Source organism: Sminthopsis crassicaudata, chromosome 4 (assembly GCF_048593235.1).
Source record: "Sminthopsis crassicaudata isolate SCR6 chromosome 4, ASM4859323v1, whole genome shotgun sequence".
NCBI lineage: Eukaryota > Metazoa > Chordata > Mammalia > Dasyuromorphia > Dasyuridae > Sminthopsis > Sminthopsis crassicaudata.
The window spans coordinates 415,243,119-415,270,477 of NC_133620.1; the positions used below are offsets into that span (position 1 = coordinate 415,243,119).

The window sequence follows — 27,359 nt, forward strand, 5'->3', positions numbered from 1 at the left end:
ATGTGCAAGAATGTTTGTGGCAGCCCTCTTTGTAGTGGCTAGAAACTGGAAAATGAATGGATGCCCATCAGTTGGAGAATGGTTGGGTAAATTATGGTATATGAATGTTATGGAATATTATTGTTCTATAAGAAATGATCAGCAGGATGATTTTAGAGAGACCAAGAGAAACTTACACGAACTGATGCTGAGTGAAATGAGCAGGACCAGGAGATTATAATACATGGCCACAACAAGATTACATAATGATCAATTCTAATGGGCACGGCTTGTTTCAATAATGAGAGGACTGAGGCCAGTTCCAATGATCTTGTGATGAAGAGAACCTTCTACACCCAGAGAGAGGACTATGGGAACTGAGTATGATGCTCAACATAACATTTTCACTCTTTTTGTTGTTGTTTGCTTGCATTTTGTTTTTTTTTTCTCATTTTTTCCCTTTTTGATATGATTTTTCTTGTGCAGAAAGATAACTGTATAAATATGTATACATATATTGGATTTAACATATATTTTAACATTTTTAACATACGTAGGATTACTTGATATCTAGATGAGGGGAAGGAGGGAAACATTGGAAAACAAATTTTTTGCAAATTTCAATGTTGAAAAATTATCCATGCATATCTTTCAAAAATAAAAAAAACTTTAATAAAAAAATTTTCAAAAGAAAGAGTTTGGATGAAAACACCCTGAGAATTTAGGCTATTATAAATATTTAACAAACAGCTCCAAGAGTAAGAAGGAGATATATACATGACATACATTTAAGTTTAATCTGCACAATCACCATTTCTCCATCATTTTTTAAAAGTCTAGACAATCAACCAAGCAATAAACTACGTTCTAATTTGTAGCTATTATTGATATCTGAGGGGATGCTTGCACTATAGTAGTACAAGTTGAAAAATGAAAGATTCATATAATTCTGACTTTATGTGTCATACATAATCAATAAATCAAGAAACATTTATCAAGCACTTAATATGTACCAGGCACAGTGCTAAGCACTGGGGTTACAAAAAGAACTCTTATAAGGGAGAAAACATGCAAAAATGTGCAAATAAGCTATATAAAGGATAGATAGAAACTAATAACAGAAGGAATGCACTAGAATTAAAAGGAGTTGGGAAAGGCTTCCAGTAAAAGATGGGATTTGAGCCTAGACTTTAAGGAAGCCAAGGAAGTCAGTAGGTGGAGTTGTATGATTGATTTGATATTTTCCCTTACAAAACTGGCAAGTTATTTGAAATGACCAGTTGCTTGGGCATCTTGTAAACACAATCTGAGAAAATTTAGTTCTTAACAAAAAAAAAGAAGAAGAAACCCTCCATGTGGTTGACAACATATATTGGAAAAAGCTAAAGAAAATTAACGAGTCCTTTCTCGACATTCTCATTTGATCTCACAAGAGTCTTGGGAGGTAGATAGATGAGGAAAATGAAGTTCAATAGAAGCTAAGGAATTTGTCCTGATTCACACAGATAGTAAATGTCAAAAGTAGAATTTGAATTCAAGACATACCCAACTCTGAGACCAGTGATCTTATTATACCATATTACAATGCTTCTTGGTATTAGCAGATCTGCAGACTGTCTTTTCATTGTTGTTGGGAGATCTTACAACATTCTAATAGGAAATGCAACTTTGAATAAGATCCCAAAGAAAGTGATTACAAACTATTTCAACTTTATATTCAAATTATTTTTGTTTGTTTGTTTTAGGTTTGGGGTTTTTGGTTCAGATCTGTGTTTTCACTTGTGCTAGACTTGCCATTAAGAAAACTCTTCTGACTCACATGAACTGATGCTAAGTGAAATGAGCAGAACTAGAAGATCGTTGTACACAGCAACAAGACTATATGATGATCAATTCTGATGGACGTGGCTCTCTTCAACAATGAGATGATTCAGGCAGCTAGGTGGTGCAGTGGATAGAGCATCAGCCCTGAAGTCAGGAGGATCGAAGTTCAAATTTCACCTCAGACACAACACTTCCTGGATGTGTGACCCTGGGCAAGTCACTTAACCCCAATTGCCTCAATGACACAATGAGATGATTCAAACCAGTACCAATTGTTCAGTGAGGAAGAGAGCCATTTATGTCCAGAGAAAAGACCGTGGGAACTGAATGTGGAACACAACATAACATTCTCACTGTCTCTGTTGTTGTTTGCTTGCATTTTATTTTCTTTCTCAGGTTTTTTTTCCTTCTTGATCCAAATTTTCTTTGCAGCAAGATGACTATATAAATATGTATCCATATATTGGATTTAACATATATTTTAATATATTTAACATATATTGGACTACCTGCCAGCTAGGGGAGGGGGTGGGGAAAGGAGGGGAAAATTTGGAACAGAAGGTTTTGCAAGGTTCAGTGTTGAAAAATTACCCATGAATATGCTTTGTAAATAAAAAGCTTTAATAAAAAAAAGAAAAGGAAAAACAAAATCCTTGACCCACAGTGACAATTAACTAGGCCAGAGTCACACAGTCAGTACATGTCAGGGAGAGGATTTGACCTCAGGCTGTTCTGATCCTAAGCTCACACCTACCTAACACAGCACATTTACTACCACTTTTAAACTGTCATTAGTATAGAATATTTAAATTTAGACAAATGGATCACTACAATAATCATAAATGTAGAGCTGGAAGAGACCCTGGAATCCCTCTGGAATCCACTTCATTTACATTTTGGGAAACTGAGGCCCAAGGAAGTTAAGTGATTTAACCAATGTTAGAGATGGAAATTTAATTCATATCCTCTGACCCCAGAACCTGTGCTCTTTCCTTGGTCAGAAAAAGCTGTAAGCTACAATCTGAACATTACAAATTAGTATTTTGACATGTCAAAGATCCATAATTTGGTCAGGGTGAGGGATTCCTCCAACAATATGGACTGTGAACCCAACAACAACTTATTCTACTTTGGCTCAACCTAGCAATGAGTTGTCCCAACTTAGATGGGTTGATCCTCAGACAACAAATCCACAGGTTGACAAGAGACCTCTACTCATAGCCTTCTTAGCTTGGCTGGGCCTACCAGAGCTTGCATTTCACTGGTATAGTCTTAAAGAACCCAGTCACCTTTACACTACAAAGATACATTTGGAGCATAGTGAATTTTATTTATTTATTGGGGCAGACTTTAGTGAGATAGGAAGCTGTATTTATGAATAAGTAATGCATACATATTAAACCTATATCAAATTGCTTATTGACTTGGGAAGAAGGGAGGTAAGAAAGGAAAAGAGAAGAATTTAGAACACAAAGTCTTGCAGAAATTAATGTTGAAACTATCTTTACATGTACTTGGAAAAGTAATAAACTATTGAAAAAATAAATAGATAACACATTAAATTTCACTATTGATAGACACTTCCACCACAAAGAGAACATGGTACAAATTCTGAATATGCATTATTTATATTCATAACTCGTGAAATTGTGTTCTCTTTTTCCTCTATCTTTATTTTCTAGGTATTTACCATTTACCCATACCTTTGTGATCTTGGGCAAGTAATTTAGGCTTCCTTGGGCCTCAGTTTCCTATATGAGCTCAAATACCTATCATGACTTTTATTCTCTAGCTTTCACCAAAGAGAGTACTTGTATATTATCTTAAATGCGTGTTGTAATGTATATGATTTAAGTTATAACTTAGAACATACATAAAGATATTCAAAGTATTCTCTTCACAACCAAGTGCAATATATATATATATATATATATATATATATATATATATATATATATACACTTCTTTCCACCAAACCATCATTTGCATCATGAAAATTTATAATGATGTAAATGTAGAGGGGAAAATTTTAAATAAAATGGATCATTGGATCATTGCATAATCATGATCATTCCAGAAAAGAGTTAAGAAAATGTATTTCCCTTCCCTCTTTATAAAAGGAGGAGGCCAGAGGCATGGGTTAATACATATACTGATTTGATGGTTTGTAGAAATTTTTTTCTTTTAATCTTTGTTATATGGAATGGCTCACTGAGTAGGACATGGGAGATAATTTGAAAATGAAGCTGATCTTTAAAAAATAAAAACAATAGCAATAAAATTATTTTGGGGGGAACAATATAGTATAAAAATAATTGGAATGGACATCTTAAGAACTAGAGTCTACTTCATTATAGGAGCTCTTTACTTTGAGGAAATAATTTATCTATAGGCTTAAGTTTCCTCATCTCACTCATGACAAGGTTAGAATAATTCCTAAGATAAATTTTACCTCTAAAATGTTATGAAAACCTTTTATAGTAGAAAATTATAATATTAAAATAAAGAGAAAAAACCTGTTTGTAGTCATAAGCCATTATCAATAAATTCTATAAAATGTTTCCATGAATAGAATAGATTTGAAGGTGATTTACATTTTATATACTCAAAAAGGCAATCGAGGGAATACTACAAAGTTTAACTACAAGTATGCTTAATATTATAGATCAGCAAAAGAAAAGTAAAAGGAATAACAATTCACAAATGTTTTATTCTTATGAAAAGGATTCAGAAGTATAGTCTAAATGATAATATAATTAGGTGAAACTCTTCAGGAGGTTGGACTTAAAGAGTAGCCATTAATGATTTAATATCAATTTGGAAAAAAGTTCTAGTGAAATGCTGCAGGTGTCGATGCCTAATCCTATTCTGTTTTACTTTTTTTTTTTTTTTTTTAGTCACTATTAGTAGTAGCTATCATTTATATAAGACTTTAAATTTTCAAAAAGCTTTAAATATGTTATCTCATTTGGTAAACAAAGGGAAGTTGCTGATTAAATTTTCAGGTGATATGAAGTTGGAAGGATTTCTAGCACAGAGACACAGGATTCAAAAAGATCCTCACAGATGTTCATTAAGCTAAGTAGAATAAAAAATAATTTAATAAGAATAAATGAAAAGTCTTACCTTCAATTTTTAAAAATCAACTCCCTAAGTACAAAACTGGGGACATACATTTAAAAAGAATTTGTATGAAAACAGTCTGAGAGTTTAGGGAATTGTAAATATTTAACAATATCTCGGGGGTGGGGGGAAAGGGAATATATATATGACATACTTTTAAATTTAATCTGCACAATCACCATTTCTCCATCACTTTTTTTAAAGTCTAGACGATCAACCAAACAATAAATCAAATTCTAAATTGTAGCTTTTGTTGATATATGAGGAATAGATGCTCACTGAAATTTAGCAATGAACTTTCACTAGATTGTTCTGGCACTAGTGCACCTATAACTGCAAACTCAATTTTAAAAACTAAAAGCTAATTCAACTTTGGACATTCAATAAAAAAAAAAAGTCATAATAACCAGAATAAGGACAGATCTGGTAGTCTGGGGTTAATGCAATGCTAATAGTAGGTACTTAATAAATATTCGTTGAATGAATTAATAAATGTGGTATGAACAGGGTAATCAATCCACAAGTTCTTAAATACAGAGACAAATAGGAGAAACTAATCTTGTTCTTAAGAAACTTACATTCTTCATCCAACCATTCTGGAGAGCAATATGGAACTGTATCCAAAGGGCTATCAAACTATGCATATCCTTTGATCCAGCTGATTCTCTACTGGGCCTATATTCCCAAAGAGATCATAAAAAGGGGGAAAGGATCCACATGTGCAAAAATGTTTGTGTGACTTTTCATCTCTGCAACACATGACAAAAGCAGTCATTTAGTCTAGCTCATACTTAAATGAGAATTCCCTTTACAATAAAGCATCATCCAACTTCAATAAAAACATGAAGGGAAGAGCAACCTACTAGCTAGCTCCAGATAAATAAATTCAGGAAGATCTGAATTGAAAAACAACCTCATACTTTTAATAGTTGTGTGACTCTGGATGAGTTGCTTAGCCTCTCACAGTAGCACCCACCTCCCGGGATTTAAGGATCAAATGACTTAATATTTGTAAGCACTTTGCAAATAATTTTCATATTCCTCCTCTTCATCAATACTCACATCTCAGGGTAATTGTTAGGGTCTAATGAGAATATTTACAAAATATATGACATATAGTAGACACTTAATAAATATTTATTTCCTTCTTTACTATTGATTCCCCCATTCATGGTAAGTTCTCTCTTCCATATTCTATTTCATTCACACGAGGTTCTATATCAACCATTGCTCCAAATATGCTGCACTTGTTGATTCTCTAACCTTTATATATCAACTCCGTCTTCTGCCTATATTATAAGACTTTAGGTAGTTTCTAAGAGGAGAGACCAGATTTGAAAGTAACTTTTTTTCCCTAGGAAAAGATCCAGCCCAGTCACTGGGCATCAGCCCATCTGTTCCTGGCAGTAATTATTTAAATCTGAGTCAGACATTGTCAGTAGCAAGCCTCTAATATTTTATCTGAGCCAAGATTGAGAGGTGAAGAACTTCAACATTTTTGCAGGGAATTTTTTCAAAAGTAAAGGTGCATCCCAGTAGTAATCAAACTAAAGCTAATGCTGCTGATTAGCTTACCCCAGAATTCCCTCCTTTGTGATATCTGAGCACAAATAACCTAAATCCTGCTTGTCATTTCAGAAACATTTCACCTCCATCCAATGCAAAAGGAAGCAAGTAATCTGAATGAAACAAATAATTTTAGCAAAGTGGGACTTAGGAAGAATTTAATAAATACTTTTTGATTTGACTTGAATGACAAGGATTGTTGTCATTTTCACCTTGTAAATTGAACCTAGGTATCATCGAACCAAACGTATAATGATGAGGTAGATAATTAGAGTTTACTTCACCTAAAAGTAATTAAGGAGGTGGTAGGAAAATGAAAACAGATATAAGCCTACTTGAAAGTTCTCAGGCTCTACTTTAACCCGAGAGTTTCAGCACACCTACTTTATTATGTTTTTTTGTTTGTTTACCTTGGAGAGAAAGAGTGAGCATCTATATGAAATTTCTGATGGAGCCAGCTATAAACTTTCTCATCCCTCTTCTGGAGGCTCATCCTTTCATCATGCATGACTGAAGAGGTGAAAATAGAAACCAGTCCTACAGCTGAAAGTGCCCTTCTTGAGGTAGTTTCAGGATAGACCTACACTGTAAAATCCAAGAAATAATGGGTGTTAGTCTTGGAGGTTCAACCCACACTGAGCATTGATGAGAAGCCAATTCCAGAATAGTGTGCCTTAACCTTCTGACTTTTCTGTGACTAAGACCCAAGTTCATACCAAGCATCTAAAAACAAAAGAAAAAGAAAGAACAATAACAAAACTATTTCAAAATGACTGTACTATTAAATTTTTCTGCTAACAGAAAATGCTGTTAAAAGATGCTAACAGCCACAATATCCTGACCAAATCACTTAACTTTCTTGATCCCTAGGAGTGGGTGAGAGGTTTGGACTCTATTCTGAAATCCCGTCTAGCTCTAAATCTCCGCTCACTGAGGCAGTGTGGAGCAATAATTGGATTCAAAGTCCTCCTCATACCAGCTTGCTGGCTGCGCCGAGCAACTCACAAGCCATTATTAGCATCCCCATTTTATAGATGAGGAAACTGAGTCGAAGAGAGGTTAGGTGTCTTTGCCAAGGAAGTAAGTGTCTGAGAGAGGATTAGAATTCACCTCTTCTTGCTCCAGGATCAGCACTCTATCCCCTGGACCACCCTACCTCATTCAATGGCAATTTAAGGGAGAAAGGGCAGGTTTCTGCTAACTGCATAAATACAGGGAAAGCACCCACTGGGATCTGTGGGAGAGAAAAAGCCAAAACAATTTTGGTTGTGCCATTACGGGGGGGGGAGGGGAGGGGGGCGGGAATCAGTAGTTGGGTAAGGAATAGTTAATCAGAAAAGTGCCTCTCTCCCTGTGCACATTACAACAAAGGGCTGGCAGCTCCCTGAAGGAAAAGGGCTTGTGTTCTGCCGTTCAAACTTGTCAGTCAGCTCGTGCCCAGCACCCCGTGCGTCTGCCTCCCCAGCACACCCTCATTCCATGTGTGTGTCTGGCCTGCTCTGTTCTTCTGCTCAGAGACGTTCCCGACAACTCCGGATTTTTGCCCTTTTTCTCTTGCTGTGGGATTAAGAGGAGATCCATTACAGCTTATTTTCTGTCACCCTCCCCCGCCCCCCTACTGCCACCGCCACCACACCCCATCAGACGAGGAGGAGGAGGAGGAGGAGAAAGAAGAAGAAGTAGAAGAGGAAGAGGGGGCTCCTTACTTTATGGTAGCTTCACATTTAAGGTTCCCCCAACCTCGATCTCTAGAATGGAAGAGTCTGAACTGGTGAAGGAGAGACTCCAAGCCATCACAGTAAGTGCTCCCAGTTCTAAGTCATTACGGTGGTTGCTTAGGGGGAAAACAGAACAGTCATGGCTTGCCCTAAGTGCCGAGCTGGTAGAAGTAAATGAGCAGAACTGTCACATGTAACTAACAGTTAGGGGCTCTGTCAACTCTGCTAGTCGGGGCTCCCGAGCCACAGGCACAGGGCAAAGACTTTTTTCCTCATGCTGACATTGTGCCTTTAAATAAATATTTTTAAGGCAGGTTGCTTAGCTATTATTTTTCTTCTTCCAGGTTAAAAACAAAACAAACAAACAAACAAACAAAAAACACCCATTCTCTTCCTAAATTGTTTGAAGGACAGTGGGTCAAACGAAAAAAAGAAACAAGAACTAATCCCTTAATTAGGAAATGTCATTAGACAATAAGGGAATGGGGTGGGGGAGGGATATTGAACTGGGGGGAGCATATAAAGCGAGGAGTAAAAACATTTGTTTTAATTTTAAATGACATATATATAGGAGATCTGTCACTTTTTCTTTTATGGTACAGTAGACTTTGGAAAAACCTCATGATTTCACACTAATTTTACCAGCCTTAAACTTGGCATTTAGCAAGAAAAGGGAAAGTTGTTTTTTTTTTTTTTTTCTTTTAGTATATCAAGTGAATTCAAAGCTATCAGTTTTCAGTAGTGGCTGCAAGCTGGATAAGAATTCTAATAAAAGAATGTAGTACACGCAATGGATTTTGGAAAAATGTTTTCATTATTATTGGGAAAGAAATTAGTTTGCATTTTAAAGTTTGTTCTTAAGGAAGGTTTATCACAAGAAGTATGAGTCTTATAAGTGTGCCAACTTAACTTAGTTTTATTAAACTTTACATTCAGTACTAACTAGGAAAATGTGGAGGAATCATTTATCATTAGCTACAGTCTACTATTTAATAAAAAGGTGTACTGGAAAGGAGAGGTATAAGAATTAATACTCTAAATACTTTAACATTTTAATACATTGAAATTAATTGTCAAAAAATGAACATTTTTAAAAAACATTAATGCTAAGTTCCTCCTTAGGTGAAAAAAATGTCTTTTACTCTCTGATTTTCCATATAGATATTCAGGTTCTTGAGCTAGTTTAAAATTAGGATTTTCATTAAGTGGTTCTAATAATCCAAACCAACTATGAAAGTATTCCATGAATTGAAATCAATTGTCTAAACAATATTAAAGCAACAGGAGTCCACAGACCAAGCTAACATATAAGTGGGTAATGGTTATTGCTGCATACATTGGTCATTTGCCTTTCTTCAGAAATGCTCTTTGGAATTCGGGTTGTTTTGTTTTGCTTTGGTGGAGTTTTGTTATTGTTTTGTCTTGTTCAAAACTAGTGACAGTTTCAGCTGTCCCACTCTAAGGGACTCAGCTTTGCTCCTGTTGTTTTTGGCCCAAGCCTCATGGATTTCAGCTGCTAGCTAAAGGTTATTTTATTCACCCTTGTTTGAAGCGGAGGGGAGGGGGGGGGGAGAAAGACCTCTTTTCCCAATGTCCTTCATTCTTATTTAAGTGAAATAGTTCATCCACTAAAAAAAAATTAGACATTTTTTTAAACTTTTTTTTAAAAGTTAATCATTCACTTTCTCAAACCTGGATGTTCTCTGTTGTTTCCCACTTCCCTTTCACGTGGTATAGCGCCAATTTCAAAACTAAAGCTTAGAACACAGTAATTCAGAAAAAGGGAAAAGAGATTAGGGGATTGTAGTGGAATATAAATATGAAATTAGGAAAAAGAGCCATCCTGCCTGAAGAACAAAGAAGAAAGCTGAATATACAAATGGTACATTAGTAAATGGTTTGGGTGAGAACTACTTAACATATTTTAGGATTTTATTCCATTAGTTTGACAGTATCCCATCAGAATTTAACTCCTCCCCAAAGTAAGATCTATAGGTAATATTGTCTTAGAAAAATTGTGTTGCTCTTAAGAGTAAAATAAGCATAGTGTTCTTTCAATAGCCACCTACCCAACCTTTAAGGCTAGCATCCAATCATATTGGTCATCCTCAACTTTCAAATCATCTCCTTCAATTCTCTCCCCAACCCCAAGGAAGGTGGCAACACTGATATATCCATAATATATCCAAACATCCATATTCCCCCTCCTCTTCCCCATCAGAGAATGATCAGCTTCTTCCCATTTTACCCCTTGGCCCTCTCCAAATAGGCACTTCAGCTGTTCCCCTTCCCCACAGGGAAAATAAAATCATGAATTTACAACTGGAAGAGATCTTTGAGTTCACTGAGTGCAACTTCCTCATCTTCCAAATGAGAAAACTGAAGCCCAAAAAGATTAAATGACTGACCTAGAGTAAAATTCAGAAGTAGGTGATACAGAATTTGAATTCAGATCTTTAAGAATCCAAGTCCAGTACTGTTTCCACTAAACTATATTTCCTCTCTAAAGAAAACAAATAGGAGTTAGTAACCCCATTTAACAAATGAACCTCAATTTTCTCATCAGGAAAATGAAAGGTCCCATTAGATGATGTCTAATATAGTTTTCAGTTCCAAATTTTATGACATCTTGCTTTGCAGTTCAGGTCTGGTGCCATAAAATACAAAAATCTTTTGAAACTCCAATTCTAAGTGCTAGTCAATAGAAAAATAATATGAATTTTGAAGAGATTACTCTTTTATTTCCTTCCCTTGAATCCTCCTTCCTCTCCTTTATAACACTTACTGAGTTACAGAGCAATTTGGCCATATGGAATATAGATATAAAATGATTTAAACATCTTAATTTGGCACATGGACACAATTTCTGTCATAGTATACAACATTGTATATATTAGCTCATTCTATTAAAACCCTGTTTTTCCTGTTACTGGCAAGAAATAAATTTGATTATTGCTCTACTTGGTTAAGAAAATCTAAAATATCACTATTTTCATAGCAAAAAAAAAATTGGAAAGACATTAGCCAGTGGACAAGACTGGTTCTACTCACTTGGCTTCTCAAATGAATTTATCCTTGACTATAGTCATTGAACAATGGCATCAAATTATTATAATATAGGTTTCTCTTTGCATCTGATGAAAATTAAGGGCATGCCAAAGTTATCCAAGGAATCAATGAGAACAAAGAACAATGGACAGAAGGTTGGTTCTGGAGTCAGAGTAGGCATGTTTTAATGCAATACTTAGCTTTTTTAAAGATAAGATTTAGCTTTAAATAATGTAATACACCTTAAGAGCAATGAGTTTGAATTCAAAATCCAAATTCCAGTTCTAGCTCTGTCACTTACTACCTATGGACCTTGCAAAAGTCACTTAATCATTTTGAACTTCATTTTCCACATAAGCTAACATCAAAATGTGAAGGTTGACCTAGCCGCTAAAGTCCATGCCAGCTCAAAATATATAAATGCTTAATAATCCATTCTCTAATTAAAACCCATGAAAAAGTTGCTTTAAAAAGGGAATTTTTCTAGGGAATGGGGTAATGGAGATCTATTCTCATGAACTTTACATCGCTAACAATATTTTAAAGGGAAGAATTTTACAATATCACTAATTTTTATGTCCTTGTTTTAGCTCTCCATTCCATGGATCAGTTCCAAACCATCTCTGATTTAGCTGGAATATAATCTCCCATTGCAGTGAGCACTTTTAAAACTATCATTTAAAATATTCAATCATGAAGCAAAGCTCTCAAAGATGTTTTGTGTTAATATATATAATTTATAAGTGAGGGATTACATACCATTTTACAAACAGGGAGAAATGGGGAAATAGAATGTGTCGTTGGATTTTCATTATTGTTTATTGAGAGGCAAAAAAACATACTCAAGTTGGAGTCAGGAAAACCAGATTTAAATCCTGCCTCTGACATATCTTAGCTATATTATTTACGAAAGTCACTTGATTTCTGAGACTCTGTTTGCTTAGCAGTAAAATGTGGATTATAGCTAATAAAAATAATAGCTAGCATTTATTTATGACAACTTAAGATTTGCAAAGCATTTTACAAATATTAACTCATTCTAACCTCATAGGACCAGGAGGAGTCACTATTATTATTATTATTATTATTTTTATTATTATTATTACCCTCATTTTACAGATAAGAAAACTGAAGTAGACAGAAGTTAAGTGCCCGTAGTGCAGGGTCACATAGCCAATAAGCATCTGAGAGATTCATATATTCAAATTCAACTTCTTGACTCTGAGTCTCACTCTCAATTGCACCACCTAGCTGCCTAATAAAAATCCCTATAGTACCCACATAAAATAGTGTTCTTGAAGTGCTTTGCAAACATTAAAGTAGTATGCAGTGCATTATTATTTATTAGGTTTCAAGAGCCATGGGTTTTTTTAGTCATCCTAGAAAGAGTAAAGTGAAAGGTTGTCCATTAATGATATGTCCTCCAATAGTTTATTTTCTAAAAGCCAGTATAGTCCAAGATGAAGAACAGTTAAAAGAACCAGATGGATTCCTCTTAGAAGCACTAATTTTCCCTTAGGATGAGTGATAATTCATAAGCTCCAACTCTTGACGTACCTTTCCACAATGAGCACATTGTTTTATGACAATCACCATGGTGACATTAGGAAATACAGTTATTAACACCAACGGGAAAGTTCAAAGCCAGGAGACGCCCAGGCTTTAAGCTGGCTAGAGATCACAGACTCAGCACCTTTTTGGAATGAATTCAGGAAGAATTCAGGAGGCTGGAGTCAACTTGGGGAGACATGCTGTCCTAGATGGTTAAAACAAGGAAAGCAGACCACTGCTGCTTCTGTTCTTGTTCCACAGTACCTTGGAATTCCAGGGATACATGTGGTGGAAACTAAAAACAGCAGAAGGATGAAATGGGTTAGAAGTAAGGGTGGGGAAGGAGAATACCAAGGCTTTGCTTTCCCATTATCTTTTAAGTCACATTTCTTAAGTTCAAAGCTAGAAGAATTCTTAAAAAGAATATACTGATGGTTTTTAATATATTAAAACAAAATTTAAAATGAAACTATATTTCCAGATTCCTTCCTTTGAATGTATTCTTCATATTCTTAACTTTTTTTTAATTTAACAAGTGTGTTATCAGGTATGTTTTGTAAATTCAACATTCTGATGCTACAGACAGGATTTCTTAACCTGGGGTCCATCATTTTTTTCAATAGTTTGACAAATATATTTCTATGTAATTGGTTTCCTATGCATTTTATTTCATGCATTTAACATTCAACGAAGGGATCCATAAACTTTGCTCCAAAAGGTTCCTTGATATAGTTCAGACTCCTTGCTTTAAAGGGATTCAACTAAACTGGCTTCCTTACTCTTCTCAGAACATGTTAATCCTGTGCCTATCCCGGGAATAGTCTCTCTCTTCCCTCCACCCTTGTAATCCCTAGCTTTCTTCACAGCTCAGTATAAGCTCTACCTCCTACATGGAGTTTTTCTGAAAGCTCCAGTTGTTATATTCTATATTTCTTACTTATGTACATGTTGTTCTTCTTCAACCCACCGCTAGAATCTAACCTTGAAGAAGGCAGAGATTGGACTAGGGAATAGACATGCAATTTTATTAATATAAAGAACTCTCAGAACAGGAAACTCCCTGTACCAACAAAGGTCAACACTTTCTCTGTAACTTGTAGTCTTTTTAAAATAAGATTTTATTGATATCTCTTGGTTTTATATCATCATAGTTTTTCCAAATATCCCTACCCCTCTGTCTCCCAAAAATTATCTCATGGGACAAATAGAGGAAAGGAAAAGTCAAGGGAGGGAAGGGAAAGGAAGGGAAGGCAAGGGAAAGAGAAAGGGAAAAGAAAAGAGAAAAAGGAAAGGAAAGGGGAGGAAAAGAAAAAGAAATTTAAAAATCAGTACAACCAATCAATATATTGAAAAAAAATCTGAAAACACACACATACACATATATATGTGTATATATATATATACATATATGAAATATATGTATATATATAAAATGCAATTCTGTGGCCTTTGAACCTCTACAAAAGGATGAGCTGAGTCTTCTTATATCTCTTCATTTGAGTCATGCTTTATAATTTCATTACATACTTTTGATTTTGATGTGTATAGTTGGCTTTTCATTTGTGTTGTAATCATTGTGTATGTTGTTTTCTTGGCTCTGCTTAATACATTCTGCATCAGTTCATACAAGTTTTTCCATGCTTCTCTTTATTCATCATCATTTCTTATAGCACAGCAATATTTCATTACATTTATCTAGCACAATTTGTTTATACACTTCCCAGTTAATGGGCATATGCTTTGTTTCCAATTTTTTCTGTGATAAAAAGTGATATACCATAACTTTCACTGTGATAAAGATGTTTGTATATGTAATGGGGTCTCTGGTTCAAAGGCTATAGACATTTTAGCCACTTTATTTGAATAATTACAAATGGCTTTCCAAAACAGTTATACCATATCACAGCTCCATCAACAATATATTAGTGTGCTTATCATTCTACAATTCCTCCAGGATTCATTACTGTCATTTTGCCACCTTTGCTAATTTGTAAGGTGTGAGATAAAAATTCAGATGCAACTTATTCTCTTAAAGGTTTCCCTAAACCACCAAGAGTTTGGGTGATTTTGCCCAGGTGCACACAGCCAATATGTGTCCTATGCAGGAGTTAAACTCTGGTTTTCCCTTGAGATTGACTCTCAAGTCTACCATGCCATACCGACTATTGAGAATTGTGATTATTCCATTTTTGTCTCTGAAACCTAAGTACATACTAGACTATTCCTTTGCTTCCTAGCAGTGTCTAGTACATAACAGACACTAAATGAATGCTTTTGATTGGAATCATTTTTTGAATGGTCCTTGATCTCAAGAAGTTTACATTCTAATTGGGAAACTAAACTCAAAGAATCACAAAACATCTCAGAAAAAGAACCTAAAATTCATTCAATAAAATGTACTCAATTTACATATAAGCTGAGATCCTGAGAGATGAAATGACTTGGCAGAGCTAGGTCTTCAACCCAAGTCTTCTAAGTTTAAACTCAGGGAGTTAAAAACTATATCTTAATTTCAGAACAAAATACAATATTAGTAGATATATAATTTATATATTATATAAATATAGAATATGGTATTCTAATTATAATATAATTATAATTTATATACATAAATTACATATAAATATAATCAAAATATAATATTCTAGAGCTTTAAAATTTCAAACGAATGTCAGTAAGGGCTAAAATGGTAAGATAAAACTTCATAGAGAAGGAAGAAATTATTCTGAGATTTAAAGATATTTAGAATTTGAATGGACCATAGATAGAAATGCTAGGGGAAGGAGGATGTGGAAAAGATGTGTTTTAGGAAGAAGTGAAAAGATGTTTTGCAGAATGTGCCTGATTGAAAATTAGAATATATGTTGGAGAATACCTTGGAAATAAGAGTATGACAGACTTTGGGGGACCTTGAATGAATGAATAAATGAATGCATGAACAAATGAATGAATGAAAAAGCATTTACTAAGTACTTATTTTATACCAAGCAAAGTCACTCTCAAAGTTCTTATTGGGAGAGACAATAAACACGGAGACAATATACACACAACAATACCAATTCATCCTACATGTAACAGACCATATCACTCCACTGCTCAAAATACAGAGGAGGATTCTGTCAGGCCAGAGGGACAGGCCCAGAAGTCCACTGAGTCCAATAGCAGTGTAATGGCCACACAGAGAGAATTTTTGAGTTTATCAGCAGGCTAGTGTCAATGCCTGAGGGTCTGGATGTGGCCCTTTATGAGTAACTTCCATTCTTTCTGCACTGATCTTGTAAGTGCTAATTTATGTATGTTGTCTCCACAATTAGAATGTAAGTTCTTTGAGAGAAGGTACTATTTTCACTTTTTTTTTGTATCCCCAGCATAGTGCCATACAGTAAACACTTAATAAATACTTGTTGATTGCTTGCTTGATTGATTCTAGTGTAGGGCAAATAGGTAACTACCAGAAAGACAGGTAGAGGGAATTATATTTAATTTTCTATGAGCCACACATTTAAGGACTTCTTTGTAAAAGACTAGTCTCATAGCAGTGTGTATGATACATTAAAGGGAAGTGAACATGGAACAGTAAGGACAGTTGAAAGAAAACTCTTAAAGTGATCCAGGAATAACATAATGAAGCCCTAGACCAGTGACAATGGAAATGGAAAGGATAACCATGAAAGAGATTTCAAAATAAAAATCAACAGGACATGGCATCTGGGTGAAGGAAGCAGATAAAGGAGATGGTTGAGTCCAAAATTTAATTCCTTTTTTGGTAACTGGATTTAAGAGATAAAGAAGAAATATATTAAAAGTCCTCCCTTTCACACTATATAAAGAAAGATTAAAGAAAGTTAAAGTGTTTATGGCCTAAAGAAAGAATAGACAGAAAGGATCCTGTTTTCAGATACTTGAAGGGTTCTTATATGGAAAAAAAGATAAGACATGCTTTTTTTTTTAGCCTCCAAAGATCAGGATGTAGAAGTTGTAAAAAAGATAAATGGAGGCTTAATGTAAAGAGGGAAACTTCCAAGTAATTGTTAGAGTTATCTAAAAGTGTAATTACATGACAAATATGGAAATATGCTTAAAAGTATTATACATGTATAATCTATATCAGACTGCTTAGTTTCTTGGGGAAGGGGCAAGTAAAGGAGAAAGGGAGAAAAAAATATGGAACACAAAATCTTACAAAAATAAATGTTGAAAACTATTTTTACATGTATTTGGAAAAATAAAATACTACTGAGAAATAAATGAATGAATGAATAGATAGACAGATAAATAAATAAATGAGAAAACAAATAAATAAATAAATAAATAAGTAAATAAATAGATAAATGAATGAATGAAAGACTGAATAAATAAATAAATGATTGAATGAATGAGTAAATAAATAAATAAATTGAAGTACAAAGACTGCCTTGGAAAATGACAGGCTCTCCCCCTTACTGCAGCCTTGCTGAACAATCTGTGACTGTGTTATATAGGATATAGGGTTTGTTTTCAGATTCAAATCAGACTAGATGGACTTTAAGGTCCCTTCCAACTCTGAGTCTGATTCCATAAAAATGAATTGTATCTGGGAGCTTCAGTAAGAATACCTTATAGCAACAGGAAAATGAGGAGAGGCATGAGGTATCAAAGGTGGGGAGGTAAGAGGGAAAGGGGGAGGATATGATGTGCTTCATTTGAAATATGATGAGTAGAAATGGAAAAAGGGAGAGGAGGTGACTAGAAATTTAGATTGAGTGTCATCATAAAGTTGAAAGTTGAAAATTAAAGAATGATGAGAAAAAAACTATAAAGAGAAAAGAGACAATTACAATAGCCTCCTAAATGGTCTCCTGCTTCTAACCACTCCTCTTCAATTCATCCTACATATAATATAGACCATATCACTCCACTGCTCAAACTTCTAACTGGTTCCCTATTACCTTGAGGATAAAATACAAACACTGCAGCCTAGATTTAAAACTCAACACAATCTGATTTCTGCCTACTTTTCTAAACATTTATTACTCTTTTTCATTCATTCTCCATCCCATTTAAACCAGCCTGAATTTGACATTGCATATCTTATCTTCCTGCCTTAGCAAGATCTGTTCTCCCCTCTGAGATACACTTACTCATCATTTCTACTTCTTTACTTCCTTCAAGGGTCAAGATATGTACCTTCTCCTCTTTGAAGGTTTTTTCCGATCTTAATTCTTGGTGATTTCTCTGCCATCACAATACCTTGTTATTTCTTCTCTGTGAACATGTTGTCTCCCTCCAATTTTGCTTTTGTATTCTCAGTGCCTAATACAGTGTATGTCTTCAGCATGTTAGGCATTTGTTAATGCTTTGTTAAAATCAATTCACACAAATAATTTTAAACTTGGAAAGAAGCTTAAAAAAACACTCAAGTAAGTGCCCACCCAATGCAAGAATCCTTTTTTTACAATACTTTTGGCAGATAGTCATCTAGCCTCTGATTAAATCCAGTAATTAATGGAATTACTGGATTCCATTAATTAATTCCATGAATTAAGAGAAAGTGATATGCATATCACTTGGAATCTTTGTAGCAGATTATAATAACTCATAGTAAAATAATGATTACCTCCTTCCTTCTAAAAAAGTAGAATATCTCTACCTTACATCCCAATTAAGTATATATTTCCTTATATCTCTATAGTCCTTGGCACATAAAAATTGCTTAAAATAAATGCTTTTTTCAGTCATACATTCCTCCCTTCTTCCCTTCTCCTATCTATGTGCACATCCACTTAGTTCAATAGATCTTTTATCCTATCCACCTGTAGAGGTATTCCCTTTACCCAGTGTAGTTTTTAATCTCTCTGTACTTTCTTATCCTTTACAATTCCCATATTCACAGAATTTCGGAGGGACATCAGTGTCCATTGAGTCATCATGCATTCCAAAAAAAAAGAAAATGTTCTACAACATACCAAATAGACACCTAATGTTTTACTAAAGACCTTTGGTGAAGAAGGTATTGGGGGGGAACCATAGGCTCTAGCTTAAATTTTTTTTTTGCAGTTTACACCCATTTTTCCTTGTTCTTACTTCTGGGGCCAAGCAGAACAAATCTAAACCCTCTTCCATATATCAGCTCTTCAGATACTTCAAAAGTTTTCCCATTTCTTTCAAGTCTTCTCATCTTTAGACTGAACACCCCCATCCTAGTCCAAATATTTCTATAAATATTCCTACAATCCAATCAACAGACGAGGGGCTTTCTTGATTTTTTAAATACCGTGTGAACAGTTTTGCATGGCAAGGGCATGTGAGCATGGGTGAGTGTTGAGTTAAGTTATAAGATCAAGCTGCAATCCTTCATGAGTTCACAGGGATAGTTGCATAGACACATTGCACATTGAGATATGAGTTATATAAAAAAGGAAAGCATTTTCTAATAATCAAGCCATCATCCTCTACTGGATTTTCCATCATGCTTTACTGAGATTAAGCTTTTCCTTTGGAAAGAGTACAGTTTCTTCAGATGAGCATGCTCTGCTACATTTCTTTGCCAAACACAACAGCCCACCCAGAAATGGGATTGTTAACTGAATTACGGTTATTAATTTTTGATGGATCATTAAGGAAATGGGCTCTTGGATAATGAAAGAAGTTTTTCCAGCATGATACACAATGATAATGTAACTTTATAAAGCTAAGAGGCAAGTCTCATTGTGTACTTTTTTAGTGTTAGTTCATCGGGGCAAGGGTTATCTAGCCCATAGTTTCTTAAATTGTGGTTCACAACCTGTATATCTGAATGTGGGAATCATGAAAAATTTGGCAACAGTAAAAGGTTGCTAAACATAATGACCAAAACTTAATTCAAAACCAAATGTGTAATGAATCCAAAGGCCTTTCTGGCAGTCCTCGCCCATGTTGCATTGCTTGATTTACTATAACTTTGGTTCTGAACATACTACTTGCATACTTTACATTGTGCATGCACAAACACTGCCAGAAATACCTCATCTCAGATTTGAAATGGGGTTACATAAAAATTTCTCAAGCAAAAAGTGGGTCACAAGTGGAAAAAATTTAAGAAACCTTGATCTAGTCTAACCTCTGCATTTTATATATAGGGAAACTTAGACCCAGAGAGATTGTCACACAGACAATAAATGATAAAACCAGGATTCAAAACCAAGTTAATAGACAAAGGGAAGAACATCTGCTTTGGGACCTATGATTATAGCCTGGAAATATTGATATATAGAGGAATTCAGTGCTGCACTAAGCAGCAGTATCTATATTTCCTTGTTATTCATCTCTTGATGCTCCAATAGATTTGTAATTGCATTGGTACATACATTCTCTGCAGAAGGGCAAATTGTAGCTCTCCTACTTTCTCATCTTGTTCAATTCCCAAAAATGCCATTCTGTAAATCATCCATGGAGGATTGAACCAAGATGCAAGAGGTCTTCCTTTGGTTCTTTAAATGTAGCCAATAAAACTAAAAGAGTTCATCGTTTATCTTTCCTACTATTGGGCCAGCCATCTCCTTTTCTGGACAAGCCCATCTTTGATAAGGTGTTTTTTTATGCTCCTTCCCATGCTCATGTCACCATATACTTATACCCATCAAGAATCTTTTTTTTTCTTTGTATTTATTTTCCTTTTTTATTAATTTTATAATTATAACATTTTTGACAGTACATATGCATTGGTAATTTTTTACATTATCCCTTGTACTCCCTTTTGTTCCGAATTTTTCCCCTCCTTCCCTCCACCTTCTCCCCTAGATGGCAGGCATTCCCATACATATTAAATATGTTATAGTATATCCTAGGTACTATACATGTGCAGAACCGAATTTTGTTGTTGTTGTTGTTGTTGCAAAGGAAGAATTGGATTCGGAAGGTAAAAATAACCTGGGGAGAAAAACCAAAAATGCTCACAATTTACACTCATTTCCCAGTGTTCCTTCTCTGAGTGTAGCTGATTCTGTCCATCATTGGTCAATTGGAATTGGATTAGCTCTTCTCTATGTTGAAGATATCCACTTCCATCAGAATACATCCTCATACAGTATCATTGTTGAAGTGTATAATGATCTTCTGGTTCTGCTCGTTTCACTCAGCATCAGTTGATGTAAGTCACTCCAAGCCTCTCTGTATTCCTCCTGTTGGTCAGTTCTTACAGAACAATAATATTCCATAACATTCATATACCATAATTTACCCAACCATTCTCCAATTGATGGGCATCCATTCATCTTCCAGTTTCTAGCCACTACAAAAAGGGCTGACACAAACATTTTGGCACATACAGGTCCCTTTCCCTTCTTTAGTATTTCCTTGGGATATAAGCCCAGTAGTAGCACTGCTGGATCAAAGGGTATGCACATTTTGATAACTTTTTGGGCATAATTCCAGATTGCTCTCCAGAATGGTTGGATTCTTTCACAACTCCACCAACAATGCATCAGTGTCCCAGTTTTCCCACATCCCCTCCAACATTCATCGTTATTTGTTCCTGTCATCTTAGCCAATCTGACAGGTGTGTAATGATATCTCAGAGTTGTCTTAATTTGCATTTCTCTGTGATTTGGAATACTCTTTCATATGAGTGGAAATAGTTTCAATTTCATCATCTGAAAATTGTCTGTTCATATCCTTTGACCATTTATCAATTGGAGAATGGCTTGGTTTCTTATAAATTAGAGTCAATTCTCTATATATTTTGGAGATGAGGCCTTATCAGAACCTTTAACTTTAAAAATGTTTTCCCAATTTGTTACTTCCCTTCTAATCTTGTTTGCATTAATTTTGTTTGTACAAAAGCTTTTTAATTTGATGTAATCAAAATTTTCTATTTTGTGATGAATAACGATCTTTAGTTCACCATTGGTCACAAATTCCTTCCTCCTCCACAAGTCTGAGAGGTAAACTATCCTCTGTTCCTCTAAGTTATTTATGATCTCGTTCTTTATGCCTAAATCATGGACCCATTTTGATCTTATCTTAGTATGTGGTGTTAAGTGTGGGTCCATGCTTAGTTTCTGCCATACTAATTTCCAGTTTTCCCAGCAGTTTTTGTCAAATAATGAATTCTTATCCCAAAATTTGGGATCTTTGGGTTTTTCAAACACTAGATTGGTATTTTTATTCACTATCTTGCCCTGTGAACCTAACCTATGCCACTGATCCATCAAGAATCTTTATCTTACCTTTTGGCTTCCTTATGATGTACATCTACCTGAGATCACCTTGTTCCAAGATTACCAACCATAAAGTTACACTAAGTCCTAAAAAAGGGATTTTTGTGGTAGTTAGCATTTTCAGAACATTGTAATTGATTTTATTTTAATATTTTTAATTTTAAAACATATGTAAGAGATACTTCATTTCAACATATACAATATATCATTGCTGACTTCAATGTCCCACGTTGAAGCTACTTTTCTCTCCTTAAGAAATGTTTCAGTTGATTAAGAAAGAAGATTTTTTGCAAACAGTGGAATGAATTTAAATTCTTAAATTAATTTAAATTAATATTTCATTATGGCCTTTCCAGAACTTAGGTTGTCATTTCCCAGGAATTTCCAGACGAAGTCAGGAAGGACTTTCTGAGAGCATTAACTTTTTCTGACACCCCAGCACCAGATGGGATTGTTTAGGTTGTTGCTACACCTATGCTTCTCAGGAAAAGGACCACATATTAATGGGATCAAGTCAGCTACTTAGGACATAAAACTAAGTTGTCTTTTTAAACAACAGATGTAATTCAAGACTAGCTCCTGTTCTAAGCTCCCAGATTCCAAAAGGCAGCTGTAACAGTGATCATTATCCTACAGAGGCTTAGCATAGCTTCATAAAGCACATTAAAATGAGTTATTGTAGTCATACAAAATTAGCCTACAAGCAATTCTTGGCTCCATTACTTACTAGGTGACTTTGGACAATTCATTTCATTTCTCTGGAACTTGAGTAGCTCATAAAACTAGGTGATCTGTAAAGTTTCTTCTGTCATTTTATGATTCAGTTGAATTCAGCTGGAATTTACTAAGCATCTACTTATGACTCTAAGCAAGGATCTAGAAATGCAAGGACAAAAATAAAAAATTATGCAGTCCCTTCCCTAAAAGGGCTTACATTCTACTATAGGGGAAGGGCTGTACTTATTACTTAAATATAGATAAATATAATATAAAGGAAAGAGGGTATTATGTAATCAAAGGAAAGGTCCAACTCAATGCTTGAGGATAATGTCTGGGCAAGAAAAGGACACATGCCAGGAAGAAAGCTTAAACCTAAGATGAAACTAGATGAAATTGTGAACAAACCTTGTCAAGTTATTTTTCAAGTTATAGACTGATGTTGATAGTAGAGGAATTCAGTGCTGGTCTAAGAAGCAGTGCCTATATTTCCTTATTATTCATCTCTTGATATTCTAATACATCTGTTATTGCATTGGTACATGTATTTTCTCCAACAGGGCAAATCACAACTTTCCCACTTTCTCATCATGTTTGATTTTAAGTAGATTATCATATGAAAACCAGAATATGCAATGATTCTAAACTAAATTCAGGTTCTGAAACATTTTTTCTAAGATAAAAGAAAATTGAGCTTTTCAGGAATTAAATTGTTATTAAAAACATTAAATATTCATCTAAGCAACTTGCCTTGTTTATTAACTATTTACATCTAAACTAAATTTCAACATAAAATTTAATGTAGCATGTTTTTGTTTCTTTCCCCCTAAGTCCCATCAAGCAATCAACAAGCAACAAGTATTTATTAAACTTGTACCATATGCCAAGAATTCTATGAGTATGTAACTCAGATAATATTACACTTTTGAAATGTATTGATTAGCTTTTATAAACTTTTTTTTATTCTTCGTTATAAGATATGAGTCTCTGGCCAAAGGAGAAAGACATTATAAAATTCAGATAATATAAAAATGAAAGAAATCAATAAAATGTATTTTTAAAAATAGATACAAGATAATTGGGGATAAGAGTAAGAGTTACTAGTAACCAGGTAGATCATAAAAGTCTTAATGTAGAAGGTATGACTTAATAATAATAATGGCTTCCATTTATATAGCACTTTAAGGCTTGCAAGTCACTTTATAATTATCTAATTTTATCCTGACAACCACCCTGGGAAATAGGTACTAATATTATCTGCATTTTACAATGGGGAAACTGAAATAGACTGAACTTAAGTGACTTGGCCAGAGTCACACTGCCAGTCAGCATCTGAGGCTGCCTTTGACCCCATGTCTTCCTGACTTGAGTCCCTCTACTCTCTCCACTATATCAACAAGCTATATATTTTTCTCTATAATGTTGTTGCCATTATACAAATTGTTCTCCTGGTACTTCTCACTCACTTTATATCAATTCATAGAAGTCTTCCCAGTTTCCTCTGAAATTATCCTTTTAATACTGGTGTACCTATTTTCCTACAACCACATACACATTTGTCAATCCTACTTAAGAAAAATCACTTTGGCACCTCTGTGCAGGATGGATTGGAATAGGGACAGACTTGAGGTGAAGAGACTAGGTAGGAGGCTGTTGCAATAGTCCAGGCAAGATTCTTTGTCCATTCGCTCCTCAATCACATTTGCTCATGATCACAGATACTATGTGCTCTACTCTTCTTATTCTTTTTTCAGCTTGTATCATTTCACAAAAAAAAAAATTGTCGAAATTGCCCTGTATTCCTCTTACTTATCCATTTAAATTACATCCCTTACATTAGAGGGCTATAATTTATGTGACCTTTTCCCTATCATTGGACATTTAAGTAGCTTCCAGTTTGGTATTTTGGTTTTGTTTTAAGTTATTTTTAATAAATACCAAAACCACAATCCAAAGCACAAGTTTTGAACTTCCTCCAGTTACTGTTGCTCATTCTCAGGACTCCCATGACTAGAAAAGAGGAAAACCAATAACTATAATGGCTCTCTAGCCAACTCTTACCACATTCTCCCCAGACCTAACCACAGAATCATAAAAACTTAGATTTGAAAGAGACCTCAGAGGTTGTCTCAAGCAACTCCCCATTCAAACAATAACCTCTTTTACTCTCCAGACAGAACCCCCCTAGGCTGAAACTCTAGGGAAGGGTAGGAAAAGAAGGAAAATTGAAAGACAAAGGAAAGCAGAAATAATGTTCGCTATAATTTGCTCCTTCCCTAAATCAAAGGAACAGAACTGAAGTAGCCAGACAGAAATGCAGAATACCATTAAGTAGTACTGTGGATAGAATGCTGGCCTGGAGTCAGTAAGAACTAAGTTGGAAACCAACCTCAGATGCTTATTAGCTGTATGATCTGGGGCAAATCACTTTAACACTGCCTTAGTTTCCTCAACTGTGAAATGGGGATAATTATAGCATTCATATGGCTAAGAATCAAATGAGATAATATTTATGAGATACCAAGAGTGGTGACCGATACATAGTACATACTTAATAAATATTTATTCCATCCATTCATCCATCCAATATCAGTTCCCTGCCTATTGTTCACCTTCATCCCTACAAATGAGACAAATAAAGGCAGTGAGTATGTCTTTTAATTCTTAGTGTTTAGCAGGATCTTATACATTGTGGATACTCCATAAATATTAAATGGATGAATGGAGAGAAAGAGAGGGAGAAAAGGAGGAAGGTATAACAGGAGGGCTGGATTAATCAATAAAATGTCTCTCTAAAGGGAAAATCAATCATCATTTTTCAGATTGAGGGTTTCACCCCATTCCACCCCACTAACTTCAAGTTTGAGTCAATGTAAGTCTGTGCTAGTAAATCAGGGGTCACATAAGTGCTTATTCTTTTATCTTATCCTTACCTTTTCAATCAGTCAGTTAACAAACATCTATTAAACATTTAATATATGCCAGGCACTATGTGAACTGTTGGGTACACAAAAGAATTTTTCAGGGACTAAGGATCCAATCTGTCCAGACTTCCTCTCCCCCATTTCATGATACTTTGATCAGTTATCTGTTTTCTAGGACTTCCACAAAGAATAAGCCAGGAATAAAAGGAACCAAAATTCAAAATAATGAGTTTTTGCTGGTATTAGATCTAATGCTAATTTGAGAGGAAAGGATCATGAAATTATCTTCTGAAATGTGGTTTGAATAAGTGCAAATTAATGCTTCACTATACCCTATTTCCTACTCTATGGATAACAGAAAGGTAGGATGTTGCCAAATCCAATGCAAATATGATCCAAGAATTAGAAATTACTGCTATGGTTTCTTTCAACTCCATATTTTTATTTCTCTGTCTTTTCCATTAGATGTTTCTTTTGAAAAAGGAAGTTTTGTCCCTTTGCCACCTTCCAGTCACAAGTCACTTCCAATCACATCTATTATAGAAACGACTGGCTGACCCAGAAAGGCATATTGCACTGGCTCATTGTTTTGTCTTGTAAACTCATGCATTGACACTAGAGCTCTATATGCTACTAGATTGTCTCACTGTTGCTATTTTGAATTTTTAAAAATATACAGGACCCTAAATGTCATTTCTACAAATATTCACATATAATAAGCAGATGAGGTGATCCATGGGATGAAATATTTATACATATGATACAGATTATATTTATCACATTACTTGATGTAATGCAATGGTGTGCAACAAATTTTTAGTGGTTAGAATCATATTGATATTCCTTACACTTAATTTTTAAAGAAAAAGTAGGCATCTTTTTAGACAAGGGGACCTTTGGAGAATTGACTGCTAGGTTGGACGGAGCCAGAAAGCCGGAAAACTATATAATTGTTCAAAAATGTTTTGAAAGAATAATAATAGTTTGACTTGTTTATAGTCAACACTGATAACATTTGATAGCATGATTAAATAATTCAATAAGTATATTGGATATTAATATTAAATATTAAAAATATACAGTATGATATAATGGAAAGAACCTTGGGCTAATGAACTGACTTCATCATGTGTGACTTTAGGCAAGTCATTTAACCCTTTTACCCTCCATTTCCTCATCTGAAAAATGGGAATGATAGTATTTACAACTCCCTACTTCACAGGACCATTATAAAATCAAATGAGATACCATATGTAAAATATGGTATCAATAAGTGACAACTATCATTGTTATTGTTATTTGTAGTGCTAATAATATAATTAGGTTACTGGCTCAATGATTCAATAGAAGTACTCTATCTCCTGAAGACATCTTGGGGATAGAGATAATTGAATGTACTGAAGTCTGTGTTTCAAATCAGCCCCCTGTTGTTTTATGACTGGCTGACTGTTGTACATACCTTTTGAAGGAAATGAATGATTTTATGAAATTCGGTATGCTACTAATGAAAATTAGCACATTTTAAATATTCTTGGTGCTAATTCTTCCATTTAAAAACATGAGGCCAGTGGCTTTCAAATGAACACATCTCTAGTTTTAAAAGACTTCAATGACTTTTTATTTTAATTTTGCTTCATTACCTTCATTATTGAATATATCCCTTTCTCTCGCCCTTACCTCCTATATAGTTGTGCACCCAATGCAACAAAAATTTTGGAAGAAAAAAGTCACTG

The 27,359-nt window shown here is 34.6% G+C and overlaps 1 protein-coding gene and 1 long non-coding RNA gene across 2 annotated transcripts in view; one reads left to right on the plus strand and one right to left on the minus strand.

Moving 5' to 3' along the window:
• LOC141541406 (uncharacterized) overlaps window positions 1-7,178 on the minus strand; it is a 33,342-nt gene extending 26,164 nt beyond the window's left edge. Inside the window, exon 1 of the long non-coding RNA XR_012481781.1 lies at window positions 6,903-7,178. This is a non-coding gene — a long non-coding RNA (uncharacterized LOC141541406). The remainder of the gene's footprint in view (window positions 1-6,902) is intronic.
• Window positions 7,179-7,845: 667 nt separating this feature from the next.
• The window catches only part of PALMD (palmdelphin), a 68,498-nt gene continuing 48,984 nt past the window's right edge, over window positions 7,846-27,359 (plus strand). Inside the window, 1 exon segment of the mRNA XM_074262766.1 lies at window positions 7,846-8,290. Coding sequence (XP_074118867.1) covers window positions 8,246-8,290 — 45 coding nt within the window. The 5' untranslated portion in view covers window positions 7,846-8,245.